At 40.2% G+C, this 15,162-nt stretch overlaps 1 protein-coding gene across 2 annotated transcripts in view; it reads left to right on the forward strand.

Moving 5' to 3' along the window:
- The window catches only part of MYOM1 (myomesin 1), a 180,638-nt gene that overhangs the window by 88,324 nt on the left and 77,152 nt on the right, over nt 1-15,162 (forward strand). For both annotated transcript variants that reach the window (XM_073631423.1, XM_073631424.1), the window contains exons 10-13: nt 284-445; nt 8,530-8,671; nt 8,949-9,148; nt 11,517-11,573. In XM_073631423.1, coding sequence (XP_073487524.1) covers nt 284-445; nt 8,530-8,671; nt 8,949-9,148; nt 11,517-11,573 — 561 coding nt within the window. The remainder of the gene's footprint in view (nt 1-283; nt 446-8,529; nt 8,672-8,948; nt 9,149-11,516; nt 11,574-15,162) is intronic.

The following is a 15,162-nucleotide window of genomic DNA, read 5'->3' on the forward strand; positions in this document are numbered from 1 at the left end:
CTGTTTTCATTTTAATTTAGTGCTATACTTATTAAATCTCATTATTTAATTTTATTCATTACTGTTTGTAAGCTGATTAGAGCCAGCTTTTCATTAGCATGGGTTAACTCATTTAAATTTTAACTCATAGGGTCCCAGGGTAAAATTGCACATTACATTTCATTTTTACCTCCTGGCAATGATAAGGATTAAGAACAAGGTTAAGGATTGCTTATTGTGCATAACATAATGTGATAATATTCATATTTGCACAGTCATGTATTTTGACCTCCACTGTGTTTAGGAGTTCTGGTCTCCCCCAACAAGTGGGTCAGTATGCACTGGAGTGGAGGACATGCCACCCTGACTCTCAGACATCTGAATAAAGAAGATGAAGGACTATACACACTGCGGGTGGTGATGGGAGAGTACTATGATCAGTACAGCGCATATGTGTTTGTCAGGGGTAAGAGACAGTTCATCATTCCAAAAACAAAAATATTACACAATATTGAAGTTGTATAATTATCCATTAAATCAATAACTGATTAATTGTTTTCAGCAAACAATTTTTAAGATTTTCAAATGGGTTTCTTATTTACCAAAATCATCTCTAGAGATAAGCAAGTCTTTAAATATTATGTCAATGTCAGAATAATAGCGTTAGGATCAAATGAGCAGATATGGATTTATGTGGGTCAGATTACTTTCTCTTAAAGAAGTTTAAAAGAGAAAAGTAAATTTGTGAAAGTCCATTTGGATTCCTTCACAAGCTACTTTGGACTACTATTTCTATTGCTGTTTACTTAGCAATGATGTCACAAAATTGGAGAGGTAAAAGTGAATTTTAATCTCTTCTACAATACTGTGATACATGCAATAGATGATCTAAAATCTAAAAGACTTTAGGTCAACTGCCCCCATGCTGAAGTGGTCTTAATCTGGGTCCGAATAACCTGTTGATTCCCTGATGGCCCTAGGGGTGGCTGTGGTGAGGGGCGAGTTCTGTGTAAAGCTTAGGCAGTGTTTAGTGTTGAAGTTAGGTACACTTTAAAGTGTGAGTGTATCCCCCCCCCCTTTTTTTTCACAGATTAGGTAAGGGTTAAAAGTTCTATCTTAGGCAGTGTCAATTTTTTGATTTTAGGTAAAGTGCATGTACTGTTATGTGCACAAGGCTACAAACAATTGGTGGAATTTGTAAGATGTGGGCCATTTTTTAAAAAGATATGCGTGATCAAACATTTTCAATGTCATTAGAATTAAACTATTAGGCATCACAAAATAGTACGATTATAAATAAACCATAGCAATAAAGGAAATTATAACATGGTCTTGTTTACAAATTTGCATACCCTGCATTGTCCCCTTTAGCATCAATGATGTCTAGCAGTTTTTGTGATAGTTGTGAATGAGTATTTTATTTTCTTAAGTGGTAAAGCTCCCCATTCTTTTAGCAAGCATTCAGTTCCTCTTCATTCATTGTTGTCTAATGTTAACTGCATGTCTGAGATCTCCTCAAATTGTCTCAATGATGTTAAGGTCAAAATATTTGTGAAGGCCACACCAGAATTTTTTCTACTGTAGCTTATATTTTGGATCATATGATGTATTCACCTTGTCATCGATTTTTACTTCACTGTGCCCCTGTAGCTCACACACCCCAAATAGCAGAGATCCACTTCCATGCTTCCTAGTGGGGTTGAAGTGCTTTTCTTTTTAGGCCTTGTTGACTCCACTCCAAACATAGCATGTATGATTTTGACAATAAAATTACATTTTGGCCCCATTGTTTCAGAGGTCTGAGGCTTCTCTAATGCCGCGTACACACGGACGGACTTTCCAACCGGACTGGTCCGACGGACCGAATCCGGCGGACAATCCAACCGCGTGTGGGCTGCATTGGACTTCTGACGGACCGTTTCGGTCAGAAATCCGACAGACTTAGATTTGAAACTTGCTTCAAATCTTTACGTCGTAACTCCACCGGACTCAGTTCCTGATGGAAAGCCCATTTGTCTGTATGCTGGTCCGACGGACCAGATACGACGAAAGGGCAGGGTGCTGCATCTCGCGCTCGCTGCAATGGGAAAAACAAATTTTCCTATTGCGGCGAGCGCGTGGCATACCAGGCCCTTAGGTCTGGTATGGGTTTTAAGGGGAAACCCCTACGCCGAAAAAACGGCGTGGGGTCCCCCCAAAATCCATACCAGACCGCTATCCGAGCACGCAGCCCAGCCGGCCAGGAAAGGGGGTGGGGACGAGCGAGCGCCCCCCTCCTGAGGCGTACCAGGCCGCATGCCCTCAACATGGGGGGGAGGGTCCTTTGGGGGAGGCCCCCCACCCCAAAGCACCTTTTCCCCATGTTGATGAGGACAAGGCCCTCTTCCCGACAACCCTGGCCATTGGTTGTCGGCGTCTGCAGGTGGGGGGCTTATTGGAATCCGGGAGCCCCGTTAATAAGGGGGCCCTCAGATGCCGGCCCCCCACCCTATGTGAATGAGTATGGGGTACATGGTACCCCTACCCATTCACCTAGGGAAAAAGTGTCAATAAAAAAAAACACACTAGACAGGTTTTTAAAGCAATTTATTAGACAGCTCCAGGGGTCTTCTTCCAACTTCGGGGGTCTTCTTCCGACTTCGGGGGTCTCTCTGGCCTCTTCTCCCGGCGTCAGGTTCTTCTGCCGGCTCCTCCGCTATCTTCTGCCACTCTTTTTCTAGCGGTGGCCCGGACTTCTGCCTTCTGCCTTCTTGTCTTCTTCCCTCTTCTCTTCTTCCGATGTTGACACGACGCTTTCTCTGGCTGTTATGCTCTCTGAGCGCTACGCTATGACTTATATAGGCGGTGACCCCGCCCCTTTAAGACGTCACAGTCCCTGGGCATGCTGGGACTATGACGTTTTAAGGTGGCTTGGTTAAGCGGCGAGATTTACTTCCTTTCTAGTCCCATCGTACCCGAGTCACGTTCAAAATGAATGGACTTGTCCGTGTGTGGGCAAGTCCGTTCATTCGGAAAGTCCGCCGTAACTCCTTCGGAAGTCCATCGGGAAGGCCGGCGTACCTAGTCTGCCGGAAAGTCCGGTCGTGTGTAGGCAAGTGCGTCCGTTCAGAAAGTCCGTCGGGAAGACCGTCGGACCTAGTTTCTCAGAAAGTCCGGTTGTGTGTACGCTGCATAAGTGCTGTTTGGTGTATTTATACATGGTATGATTTGTGGCCTGATGCAGCAAAAACAGCTCACATTTTATAAATACTGCCAAATATGCAAACTTATAAGCACAGCCTGTATATTTAGAATTTTCTTAAACAGTCTCTGTTTTTCTTTCTGTTTCTGCCTTTGTAATTTTTTATGCCTATATGTGTTATACCTCTAAAAAAAAGTATCTGATGCAAAGAAAAAAATACTGCAAATTAGCTAAGTAAAAATAACAGTTTTGTTCCATTTTAGTTATTAGATAGTAGTAGTAGATGTATTTAACCCAAGCAAGTATAATTATGCTTGTTAGGTGAGTACTTGCTTGGCAGGATTAAAGTGGTTCTAAAGGCAAAAGATTTTTCACCTCAATGCATTCTCTGCATTAAGGTAAAAAAAAAAATTAACTCCTAACTCCTTAAAGCCCCCCTTAACTCAATTCAGTGCTGTGCCTGTCTTCTGCAGCTCTTCTTTCTGGTCTCACTGGAGGCTCTGATGGCAGTAGGAGCTATTGGCTCCTGCTGTTTTCAGTCAAAACCAGTGAGGAGAGAGCAGTTGGCAAGGCCACGCTATGCTGTGTGTGTGTCTAAGGACATACACACAGCCCAGCTCAGGAGCTTACCCACACGAGTGCCCCCATAGCAAGCAGCTTGCTATAAGGGCACTCGCAGAAGAGCAGAGAGCACCAGCGGAGGACCCCCAAACAGTAGGTTTAGGGCCAATCTGTGCAAAAACAGAGCAGGTAAGTATAAATCTGTATTTTTATTTAGGAAAATAATAGGGTTTAAAATGGCATTTAGTCTAAGCAAAAAAACAAGCCAGAGAATGCAGTAATACCTTTCTGCAATGCCATAATACTGTCATCTGTCAGACAGAAGCCCAGGCTCATGTCGCAACATTGAAATGTTAACATAACTTCAAGTGTTGTCAATCTATTTGCTAGAAGTTAGCACACATGATACTGTCACTAGCTCATGATGGTGCCCATAGGTCTATGACCTTTAATATTATTTTGATTCTGGAAAAGAATGCAATTGAGATTCATGGTTGCATAATGTCTATTGTTAAATGTAACAGGAAAATATTTGCCCTACTTGTTGCCTGGTTTTATAATTTAATAAAGGTTTCTTCTTCTTCAATAGAGCTGGTGGGATCACATTTCAAGCAGTGTGGGGACATATTTAATCTCTGTGTCAGCTGTTACAGGGAGCAGCTGATGGTCTGGCAGACCAACAGCGATGGAGTGCTTGTCATTCTTGGCTATAAGTGAAGGTTCCAAAAAGACACCTATGCTAAGTTCAGCAGTACATATGAAAAAAGCAACCGTGACCACAGAGACAAAAAATAGATACACCTTCTAAAAATCTTTGTCATTATATTAATGAACATGGCAACATCATATGCTGCAGATCATTGTGAAATAAAAAATGGTAGTGTGCGTAAAAAGTTTAATTTCACTTTTTTTATTTTTGCCCTTGTCCTATTAGGACACAGCCACTCATCCTAATGTGATTGCCCTGTGGGTGAGTGGCCTCAAATACAGACAGTGTCCTCAAAGTCTTAAATGCATGCAGCACCTGCAGTCTAGGGATGCATATACAAATGACCTGAACGTGGTGTATGTGCATCAGCACCCATGTGAACGAGGTCTGTGTGAATAAAGTGCTGTTTTTATGACTATTAGGGTCCATGCACACTGGCTTAAAAAATGCTGCTTCTAGAAGAGTTTAGCATTTTGTATGTAGAAGCAGCTCAAAGTTATCCTATGGGTCCATGCATATTAGGATGTTTAGAGGCATATTTTAAGCTCAAATTTTAGAGGAAGAAAAAAAAAAACCTTCTGGTTTGGTCTTTTGAGAGCAATTTTCTGGCAGAAAAAAGCTGAAGGCTCCTAAACGCTCCCAAGAGCCTGTACAAAAATGCTCTATATGTGCATTTATTTTTATGCCCAGTGTGCATGGAAAATTTTAGAGGAAGAAAAAAAAAAACCTTCTGGTTTGTTTTTTTGAGAGCAATTTTCTGGCAGAAAAAAGCTAAAGGCTCCTAAACGCTCCCAAATGCCTGTACAAAAATGCTCTATATGTGCATTTTTTTTTTTATGCCCAGTGTGCATGGACATTTAATCACTCACAATACATTAAAGGTTCCCCATAATCTAAATATGAATAACAATTGGTAAATTCATCTAATAAATAAATAAAAACAGTAATAATACCAATATGTATGCTAAACAACAATGTCCAACACATTATCTGATTCTTCTCTGCAAAAAATGTTTGTAAAGTGACATGTGCAATTCCCAACAACATCTGTGTTATTTGTTCTATATGATTCTAAACACCAGATTTACCTTGTACAGTAAGAACTCACCGGATCTCCACGGCCCCTTAAATTATTAATAGTAAATAATAATAATGGAAGGTGGGATTTTAACAGTGTCAGTTTCTGGATCTGGCCATTTTAAGGAGGAAGGAAAAAACATGTACAAAAACATACATTTACACTTTACAATATACATTTAAAGACATCTGGCTAATAAACAAATTAAAAAAAAAAGCATGTTTATACATGAATATTGCTTCATATGTTAACCACTTATGGACCGCCTGCAGTACCTTTCCTGCAGGTAGGTGGCATGGCCAGGCTGGATGACATACCTGTATGTCATCCAGCCTGTTTCAGGTTAGGAGCGCGCTGCTTCTTTGACTACTGTGTCTACTGGACACATCGGATTACAATTACCCATAACCGGATATCGGGTATCATGTGATTGCTATGATTGGTCATAGCGCTCACATAGTACCAATGTAAACAAACTGCCATGAATGGATTTCTCTTCATGAACAGCTTGCTTACAGTTGTGATCTTTGATTGGCCCTCAGCAATCACATGGTACCTGGCTACCTGTACCATTTGATTAGCTGTAGCCAATCACAGATCCCAACAATAAGAAAGTTGTTCATGGATGTTAATCCATTGATGACAGATAAAATGATTGCTTATACAGTGATCATTACTGTATAAGCAATAACAGTGTAGAAAAAAAATCGCTGATCGCCCTCCTGAGTAGTACAGTAAAAAAATTAATGTTTAAAAAAATTGAATAAAAAATTATTATTATTCAGTATCCCTGATCACTGCCACACCACTCATATTATGATGACCTACTACACTGGTGAAAGTATGTAGAAAAAGAGATTCTGAAGAAAAAAATAATTTTATTTAATTTCTTCATTTTCCAAAAAGTTGTGACAATAAAAATTAAATGTCCAAAAAACTCACCAAGCCTCTTGCTAAATACCTCAGACTGTCTACTTTCCAAAAATGGGTAATTTGGGAGGTATTTGTACTGTCCTGGCATTTTAAGGGCCTCAATTTTCATATATATATATATAGTATATATACCATAGTTTGTAGCCACTATAACTTTCACACAAACCAATTAATATACACTTCTTGGGGTTTTTTTTTACCAAAGACATGTAGCATAATACATTTTGCCTAAATTTATGAAGAAATTTGATTTTATTGAATGTGTTTTATAACAGAAAGTATACAACATCATTTTTTTCATTTATGTAGCAAAAAATTTTTAAAAAATCATCAAAAGAAAGCCCTATTCAAAAAAAAAATATATATACATTTAATTTGCGTACAGTGTTACTAACCGCGTAATTGCCAATTAAAAATGGCCTGGCCATGAAGGGGTAAAACTTTCCAGAGCTCTTTTATGCCAGAAAAATATAACATATTGGTGCCCAAGTAACTTACAAAGGGAATGCTATGGGCTTTTAATAAGGTAGTTTTATGCAGAGAGTATGGATGAGTATGGATTTTCCCCATATAAACCTAACGTGTTTAACCCGCTTATTAGTTTAAGGGGTCACAGAGATCCAGTGAGTTCTTACTGCACTGGGGGAATCTGGTGTTTGGGATCACATTGAAGAAAGAACCCAGATATTGTTGTATATGCACTTTATTATACTGGATACAAAGTTGCACTGGTATTTTGCAAATGAGGCTACTGCCAAATTTAAAAATTGCACAAGTCACTGTACAAAGATTTTTTGCAAAGAAAAAATGGTAACAGTTTGAAAATTGTTGTTTAGCACATATTGGTATTATCCATTAGTTTTTTTTTTAAATAATAATTTATTATATCAATTTACCAATTGTTATTCATTTTTTAGTTTATGGGGGAAGTATATTTTGGGTGATTAATGGGCATTAAGAAATAGCACTTTATTTACTTAGAGATGGGAAAAAATGCCATAACTTGAGAAGATATTGAGCAGGATATCCTGGAGATATCAATACAGTCACTGATAAAATGAATATAAAAGTTTTTTGATATTGTCATACATTTTGTAACCAGCTTATCTCTGCATAATAAGTAGAATAATTAATAACTGTTCATAATAGTTAATAATATTATGGCTGCTGAGGAGTGGATGGGACAATATAAAGATAGATATGAGAAGTTCTATTCCATGTGGGCTACTTGGATAAACTACGCAAGTCCAGCTGGGCTGTTTGCCCGGGGACCCTCGCCGGCTGCGACCCCCTCTGTTTGATGGGGTCGGACCGAAGGGAGATTTGAACACAGAGGATCTGAAGATGTGAGGGAGGCCGAATCTTAGCAGGACTGCCACAGTATATATCAGCTCAGTATGCTAGCAGATGTTTTTTCTGTTTTTTTTTTTTGTTTTTTTTTTCTGTTTTGCCTTTTTATCTTCAGTTTATTGTCACTGTAATACTTTAATTTTTATTTTAGTTTCTTCCTCTTTAATTTCGTTTATTTCCCTTACCCCATTTCTTTTGTGTTGATGGGCCCATTGTCTAGAAGTGCGGTCTGACTCTTATCTCTGAATGGGGACCTACATTCCCCGCAGAGATGTACCAGACAGGGACGATAGGGGTGACCCACTGCTGTTCGAATTCATATCATGCTTGAAATATGTTGATAACTAATCCCCCGGGGCGATCCCCCAAAATGTGTACATCCCTGAGTAATTTTCCTGCTGACTTCAGGCACCCGATGAAGGGCCCTTCATTTCATTTCCTGTCATGTAATGGTCTTTTCTACCTAAGTGCCTGGTTAATGTCTACTTGTTTGTTGTCTGAAAATTTTCAAAATAAAAATAAAGATTACATAAAAAAAATAACTGTTCATAAATGTTCAACTTCAACTTTTTTTGTGCTTTACTAGACTGTGTAAATTGACATTTTACTTACAAAGACCAGCATGTTATTAATATGAGATCTGCTTGAACAATCTTTATTGATTGTACAGAACATATTTCGGGCCTCTGATCAAACCAGTTCAGTTTTGTTATTTTATTTACTTCTACTCTACACTAGATACTGAGGCAGAAATATTTGGAGCTCCAGCTGCACCGTTGGATGTGGAATGCCTGGATGCTAACAAGGACTATGTGATAATCTCTTGGAAACAGCCGGCAGTAGATGGTGGAAGTCCAATATTGGGATATTTCATTGACAGGTTAATATTGCTTATGCTTATAAACAAATATAATTTTGCTGTAGCACAGATTTAATATGACATTTTGGCCACTTGTACAGATGAGATAGAAGATGGCCATATTATGTGTTATTACAGTAATATATACTATATATCAGCCCCTTATTTCTATGAACCTGCAGAAAAACAAATCTTATTGTCATAAAATTACAATTTATGTTAAACATAATGAAACATCTAAAATTGTTTATTAATACTATCACAACATTTTAACATTTTATTTTCACCCTTCTCCAAGGTGTGAGGTTGGCACCAGCCACTGGACCCAGTGTAACGACACACCTGTAAAGTTTGCCCGTTTCCCAGTGACAGGATTAATTGAAGGACGGTCTTATATATTCCGTGTGCGAGCTGTAAATAAAACTGGAATGAGCAGACCTTCCCGAGTGTCAGAGCCAGCAGCAGCTCTGGATCCTGCCGACCGAGCCAGAATCAGAAGTAAGACATATGCCTGTCTAATAATAACTTACACGGTTTACTGTGCAAATACTGAAAGTGAAAAATCATATGTGGTGCACCAATATAACATGTTGAAGGTTTGGCCCAGCAGCCAAGAGGAACCACTTAAAAAGGCCTAGACTAATAAAAATGCTGTGTGATGATATGAAAATAGTGTGTCAGGAATACAAACATACATTGGACTAGATACAGGTTGGCAGACACAAAGATCTCAACCTGAGTACAGGAAACCCCAAATATTCTCATTGAATGCCAAAACATATTAGAGCAAGGAAGAGTCAGATGCAGGTGAGACAATCTGAGAATGAAAGGGAATGGAAAACCTTGTGAAATGTTTAAATTATAGAGGAAGTGGACACTGAATAAATATCTTAGTAATAAAGGTATTACAGGATGGTAAAAAGGTTGGCAGGAAAGACTAGGCAGGCGTGAAAGGTGAGATGAATAAGACAAGACAACTGGACAAAAGGGATGGCCCATGAAGGATCAGGGGTCAAGGGAGGGAGGGAGGTACAGAAAGGAGAGTGATGGTAGCAACCAAAAAAAAAAAAAGGCTAACAGATGGGAAAGGTAAATAAGAGGTTGGACTAAGCAGAAAAATTTGACAAAAGGGCAAGTGAAGATAAGAAATTATTGGTCCAGCAAATTTGACAGCGTCTTAAACTTAATGAATAAAGGAGATAATAGATTGATGAGCTAATTAATGTAGTAGATGGGCATGCATTTATATTCAATATGGAGGATGCAAGCCTTTATCAAAGTGCCTGTCAGAATTCAACAGCTAGGAAAACCAGATATATGTAGCTACACATGGAAACAGACTAAACAGTGTACATAGCCTTAAAGTGAGATTTATTTACAGTGAAACACACAAACAAGCATACACAGCAAACAATGAACATAGGAAACACCAGCAAACACAAACAAACCCCAATGACAAAAAATAACTAATAAACTTAACTACTGACTATATACAAAAATAAGGACAAGAGTACAGGGAATGCAGGGATGCAAGATAGAGGGAATCAAGACTGGGTACTAGGGCAGGGAGCAGGAGCAAGGCAGATGGGGGCAGGATGGATCGGGATAGGTATCAGGAACTCTGGCAACAAGTAGGCGATCAGAATAGTGACACGCTGGGGGAAGGAAGGAGCATCCTTAAATAGCCACCTGGCAGCTGAACACTGGTGTAACTAATTACTACAGTCTGCTAGCTCTTGGGAGACACCTGTTAATGGACACTGGAGCTGCAGTAAACAGCCCAGAGCAGCACAGTGCCACCAGCAGGTGAATTAAATCCTAACATTGCCCCTGTACTCGGGCTATGTACATTTATTAATTATTATTAATTAACAATGAAGATGTTTTTGATGGATAATCCCTATTGATGATCAGAAGACAACTGTTACACCCTAATCCCATGGATCACCCAAGTCTCTCTAAAGCAATTTCCTTTAAATTTACTGAAACTATGTTGGATGAAGGCCTACCAAAATTGTCCAATCAGTATGTATTCAATCAGGTAGGTTCTTGCACTACAAGAAGTTGGTAGATTTAAAGTGGTTGTAAACTCCATTCATGAAATCTGACTAGGCACATATGTCTGTAGTGTTTACTTATCTCTCCGTGTCTTTCTGCTGCTCCATTCCACTGTTATCAGCATGATAACTTCTGTCAAGTTCTCCGACACATGAGATAAGAGCAGCTGAAAATTCGTGTGGGGAGGGAGCTTAGAGGTAGATTAGCAGAGAGCTGGTCTATTCAGACTGCAGCTCTGCAAGTTCCTTCATTCCTCTGCCTATGTGGAGTTGGGGTGTGTGCCTTTCCTCCAATCAGCACTCACACAGTGTAAGCCCAGACTCCCCTCCCACTGCTGGAAGAGGACACAAGATTTCTAACATGATCAGCACTTTCTAAAGAGTGTAGAAAGCTGAAGACAGCGGATATACATGTAAAACTTATGTAGGGAGATTTGTTTCATCTCTGTATCATCTGAGGCTGTTCTCTTCACTGGGTATATGTGAGGGTTTACATCCACTTTAAAGTAGATTGTACAGTTAAATTGTAGCGTGTGTGGTGAGCTTTATTTGCGTTCCATTATTTAATCAGTAATGCATGGGCCACAATTATTCTATTACCTGGCTTTGCAAGCTTAGGTTCCTCTCTTTGATAGTATTCCCCCAATCACAGTAAAACCACATACAGTATAGATTAATCAATGAAATCTTCAGCTGCCTGAAGACATCATGCACATATATTTAGGTCTTACAATGGATACTTTTATATTGGCTAAGGCAAATTTTCATTCAATCTTATTTCAGTAGATAAAATGATTTTTATCTCCTAGGTCATCCTTCAGCTCCATGGACCGGACAGATCATTGTGACTGAGGAAGAACCTACAGGTGAGAATTTTGATTTTCATATAATGCTGACAACTGGATATGATATTCTAGAGGGGCATTCACTACCTTAGAAGCAGCTCACCAGTATGGTCTACTGACAATGCACAAACACATGCTGTTTTGGTCATTGGTAGCCATTTTGACATGTAAATGGACCCCTCGGTAACGTTACAAGTCTGAATAAATTGATTCCTGAAAGGTCACAAAAAGGAGCAATCTTGAGCTCCAGTAATGTGTCTGCCTAGGCTGACATGATGTCATTAGTCTCCTGCAGGCAGAAGGACTATTTTTCTCAGTTTCCTCTCCCCCTCATTTTGATTATGCAGAAATTCACCAGGGGAGACAATGTAGCAGGGGGCTGATACATGTCCGACATTTGTAAACTCAGCCAAGGACTGAGCAGAGTGGGGTTGGTTTACTAAAACTGGAGATCTGAAAATCTGGTGCAGTTCTGCATAGAAACCAATCTGCTTCCAGTTTTTTTTTTTGTCAAAGCCTTATTGAACAATCTGAAGTTAGAAACTGATTGGCTACCATACACAGCTGCACTAGATTTTTCTATCTCCAGTTTTAGTAAATCAACCTCACTGGGTCATCTCTGAGCTGGCTATTCAGTCCAGGAAGAAGATCTTGACCCCGGATAATGCCTGAACAAAGATTACCATCGGGTGTTATCCTTCTGGAGTAAGGATGAGCTCCGGCGTGTTCACATGCTGAACGTGCCGAGCCCGCCAGGAAGTCGGCACAGCGCAACGCTAATCACAATCAGTAAGACATTTCCTGATGTGCGGCTGCAGAGATCGGGAAATGTCTCCCTACCTGTAATTAGCGCTGCGCCGTGCCGACTTCCTGGCGGGCTCGGCACGTTCAGCATGCGAACACGCCGAAGCTCATCCTTATTCTGGAGGAAGCAGATGAAGGGTTTGCCAGGAGGTTTACTGTAGTATGACCTCAGGGGAGATAATAAATACCTGCGAGTGTTACACTTACCTAATACTTTTGCCACGTACACACGGTCGGACTTTGTTCGGACATTCCGACAACAAAATCCTAGGATTTTTTCCGACGGATGTTGGCTCAAACTTGTCTTGCATACACACGGTCACACAAAGTTGTCGGAAAATCCCATCGTTCTAAACGCGGTGACGTAAAACACGTACGTCGGGACTATAAACGGGGCAGTAGCCAATAGCTTTCATCTCTTTATTTATTCTGAGCATGCGTGGCACTTTGTCCGTCGGATTTGTGTACACACGATGGGAATTTCCGACAACGGATTTTGTTGTCGGAAAATTTTATATCCTGCTCTCAAACTTTGTGTGTCGGAAAATCCGATGGAAAATGTGTGATGGAGCCTACACACTGTCGGAATTTCCGACAACAAGATCCTATCACACATTTTCCGTGTGAAAATCCGACCGTGTGTACGGGGCATTAGAATGCAAGTACTTTCAATTAAAAATATACCTAATGCTAGGCCTACTTTAAAGTGATACTAAAGCTTATTTTATTTTTTAATCAAATGAAAAGAAAGAGGTTTATACTTACCCACTCTGTGCAACATTATTGCAAAGAACGGTCCCTTAGGCCTTCTTTTTTTAACTTTTAAATTTTATTGAGGATTTTACCCTTCCTTAGCACTCCCCGCAGGCGCTGTTCACATCTTCATCCTGCGGGTTCACACAAACAAAAGGTCCACGCTGCTCACAGGTGAGCCGGTTCCAACAGTATAATCTCCTCACTTCAGGGTGCTTGCCCAGTCGTAGCTGAAGCAATAATGAAAGGAAAATCCGGATGGCTGCACACCAAACTGAGATCCAAATGCCTTTATTCGCATAAAACCATGAAGAGCACTACATGTACAAGCAAGGGAGGAATGGTTTACATGGTTTGCACATGAATTGTGCTTTATCACAGTGCGGCTCAGCCACACACACCCTTCTAACAGGATCGACTGACAGCAGCAGGAGCTAATTGCTCCAACTGCTGTTTGAGTCTCTTGTGAAATGAGGAGGTGAATGGAGAAGAGCTGAAGTGGGGCACAGTGCTGGATCGATCAGAGGAGGTAAGTGTTAGGGGCGGGGGATGCGGGGTTTTGAAAAGGTAGCTAAATGTTTTTTAGCTTCATGCAGGGAATTGATAGAGGGGCGAGGGATTAGGACAACTGTCAGTTTTTATTGCTGTCTGTGTCCCCTTTAGGGAGATTCACCCTCTCTATTTGTCCTGTCGGTTATCCCCAGAAACGTAATAGAAGGGAAATCTTCTAATGGGGACACTAGCTCTGGTGACCTAGGGGTCCCCAAGAGATTCCCTTATTTTGCAGGGATTACCTCTCACTTCCTGTTCTGGCTATGGGACAGGAAGTGAAGGTAAATCTCCCAAATGGGACAAAGATGGCAAAAATAAACTATACAGAGGTTATAACCCTCCCTTACTCTATTCAAAATGAAAAAAAAAAATGTTTTGCTTATAGTTCTACTTTAACTTCTTTTAAGCAGCCTCCAATTTTTAATCTTGAAAAAAAATAAATAACAATGTTTAATGATTGAAAAATACAGCTTTTATTACTTGTTTACCTAAGGTAAGCAGGAAGTACTAGACCTAACCACTATTTGTATGTAAGCTGGTCACATAACTACAACCTATTCTATAAAGAACCACATACTTTAAAGGGGTATCCATGCCTTTCAAATACATGTGGATGTATTTAACATTTTAGGCTCTGTATGACTGTATGTGACTCAGTATGTTATATCTATGCAAATTTAAACAAAGGAAGAAGCTCTGATGGGCTGGATTGACACTTTCCTGAGCATACTGTTATCACTGCCCGCTTAAACGTATGCATAAGGAAAGCAAATTTAGATACTTTATATGGTGAAAAACATAGATTTATTAGCTGCATACACTACTAGGGTTTGCAGACACAGATTGGCCACAAAATTCTATGATTAATTAATATAATACCTAAATCTAAATAACTTCAGAACTTGTATTACTTTGATATGTCAGTAATTATAGACATATTCTCCAGTTTGAACACTGCTGGATCAGACTTACTTGTGCTGGGAAGGCATTAGTTCTACCACAGAAGCCAAAAGAAAAAATTAATTTTGCACAGACATTTTAACCCTGCAGCCTCGGCTTGAAGGGTATGTAACGTGGTGAGCTGCAAGCATCACCCCAGTACCGTTTTTTAGAGCCGGAGGTTGGCTTTCTTGAGATAACAACCGATGCAGCTAAGAAGCCACTTGGCTGTTATCCCAAGCAGTGGAAGGGAATGTCCCCCCCCCCCCGCCGCCTTCTGCGGCGCACCTGAGCTCTCCCGTCCCTTCGGGAGGCCCAAGCGACCAGCCGGCACGTCCGCCCGCTGGCCAGAGACCCAAACAAAGTCGGAATCGACTTCGATTGGGTCTCGGATCTAGTAACCTGGAAGCGATGTCATGACATCACTTGTGGTTTACGGAAGACTTAAAGGCGCCCAATTTAAAAAAAATTACAGTATTCGAAACAGCTAAACTGTTTGAATGCTATAAGTGGAAAGGAGGGATTTGATCCAAGATCCCTCCATAAAGAGTACCTGTCACTG

Source organism: Aquarana catesbeiana, linkage group LG05 (assembly GCF_042186555.1).
Source record: "Aquarana catesbeiana isolate 2022-GZ linkage group LG05, ASM4218655v1, whole genome shotgun sequence".
Taxonomy (NCBI): Eukaryota; Metazoa; Chordata; class Amphibia; order Anura; family Ranidae; genus Aquarana; species Aquarana catesbeiana.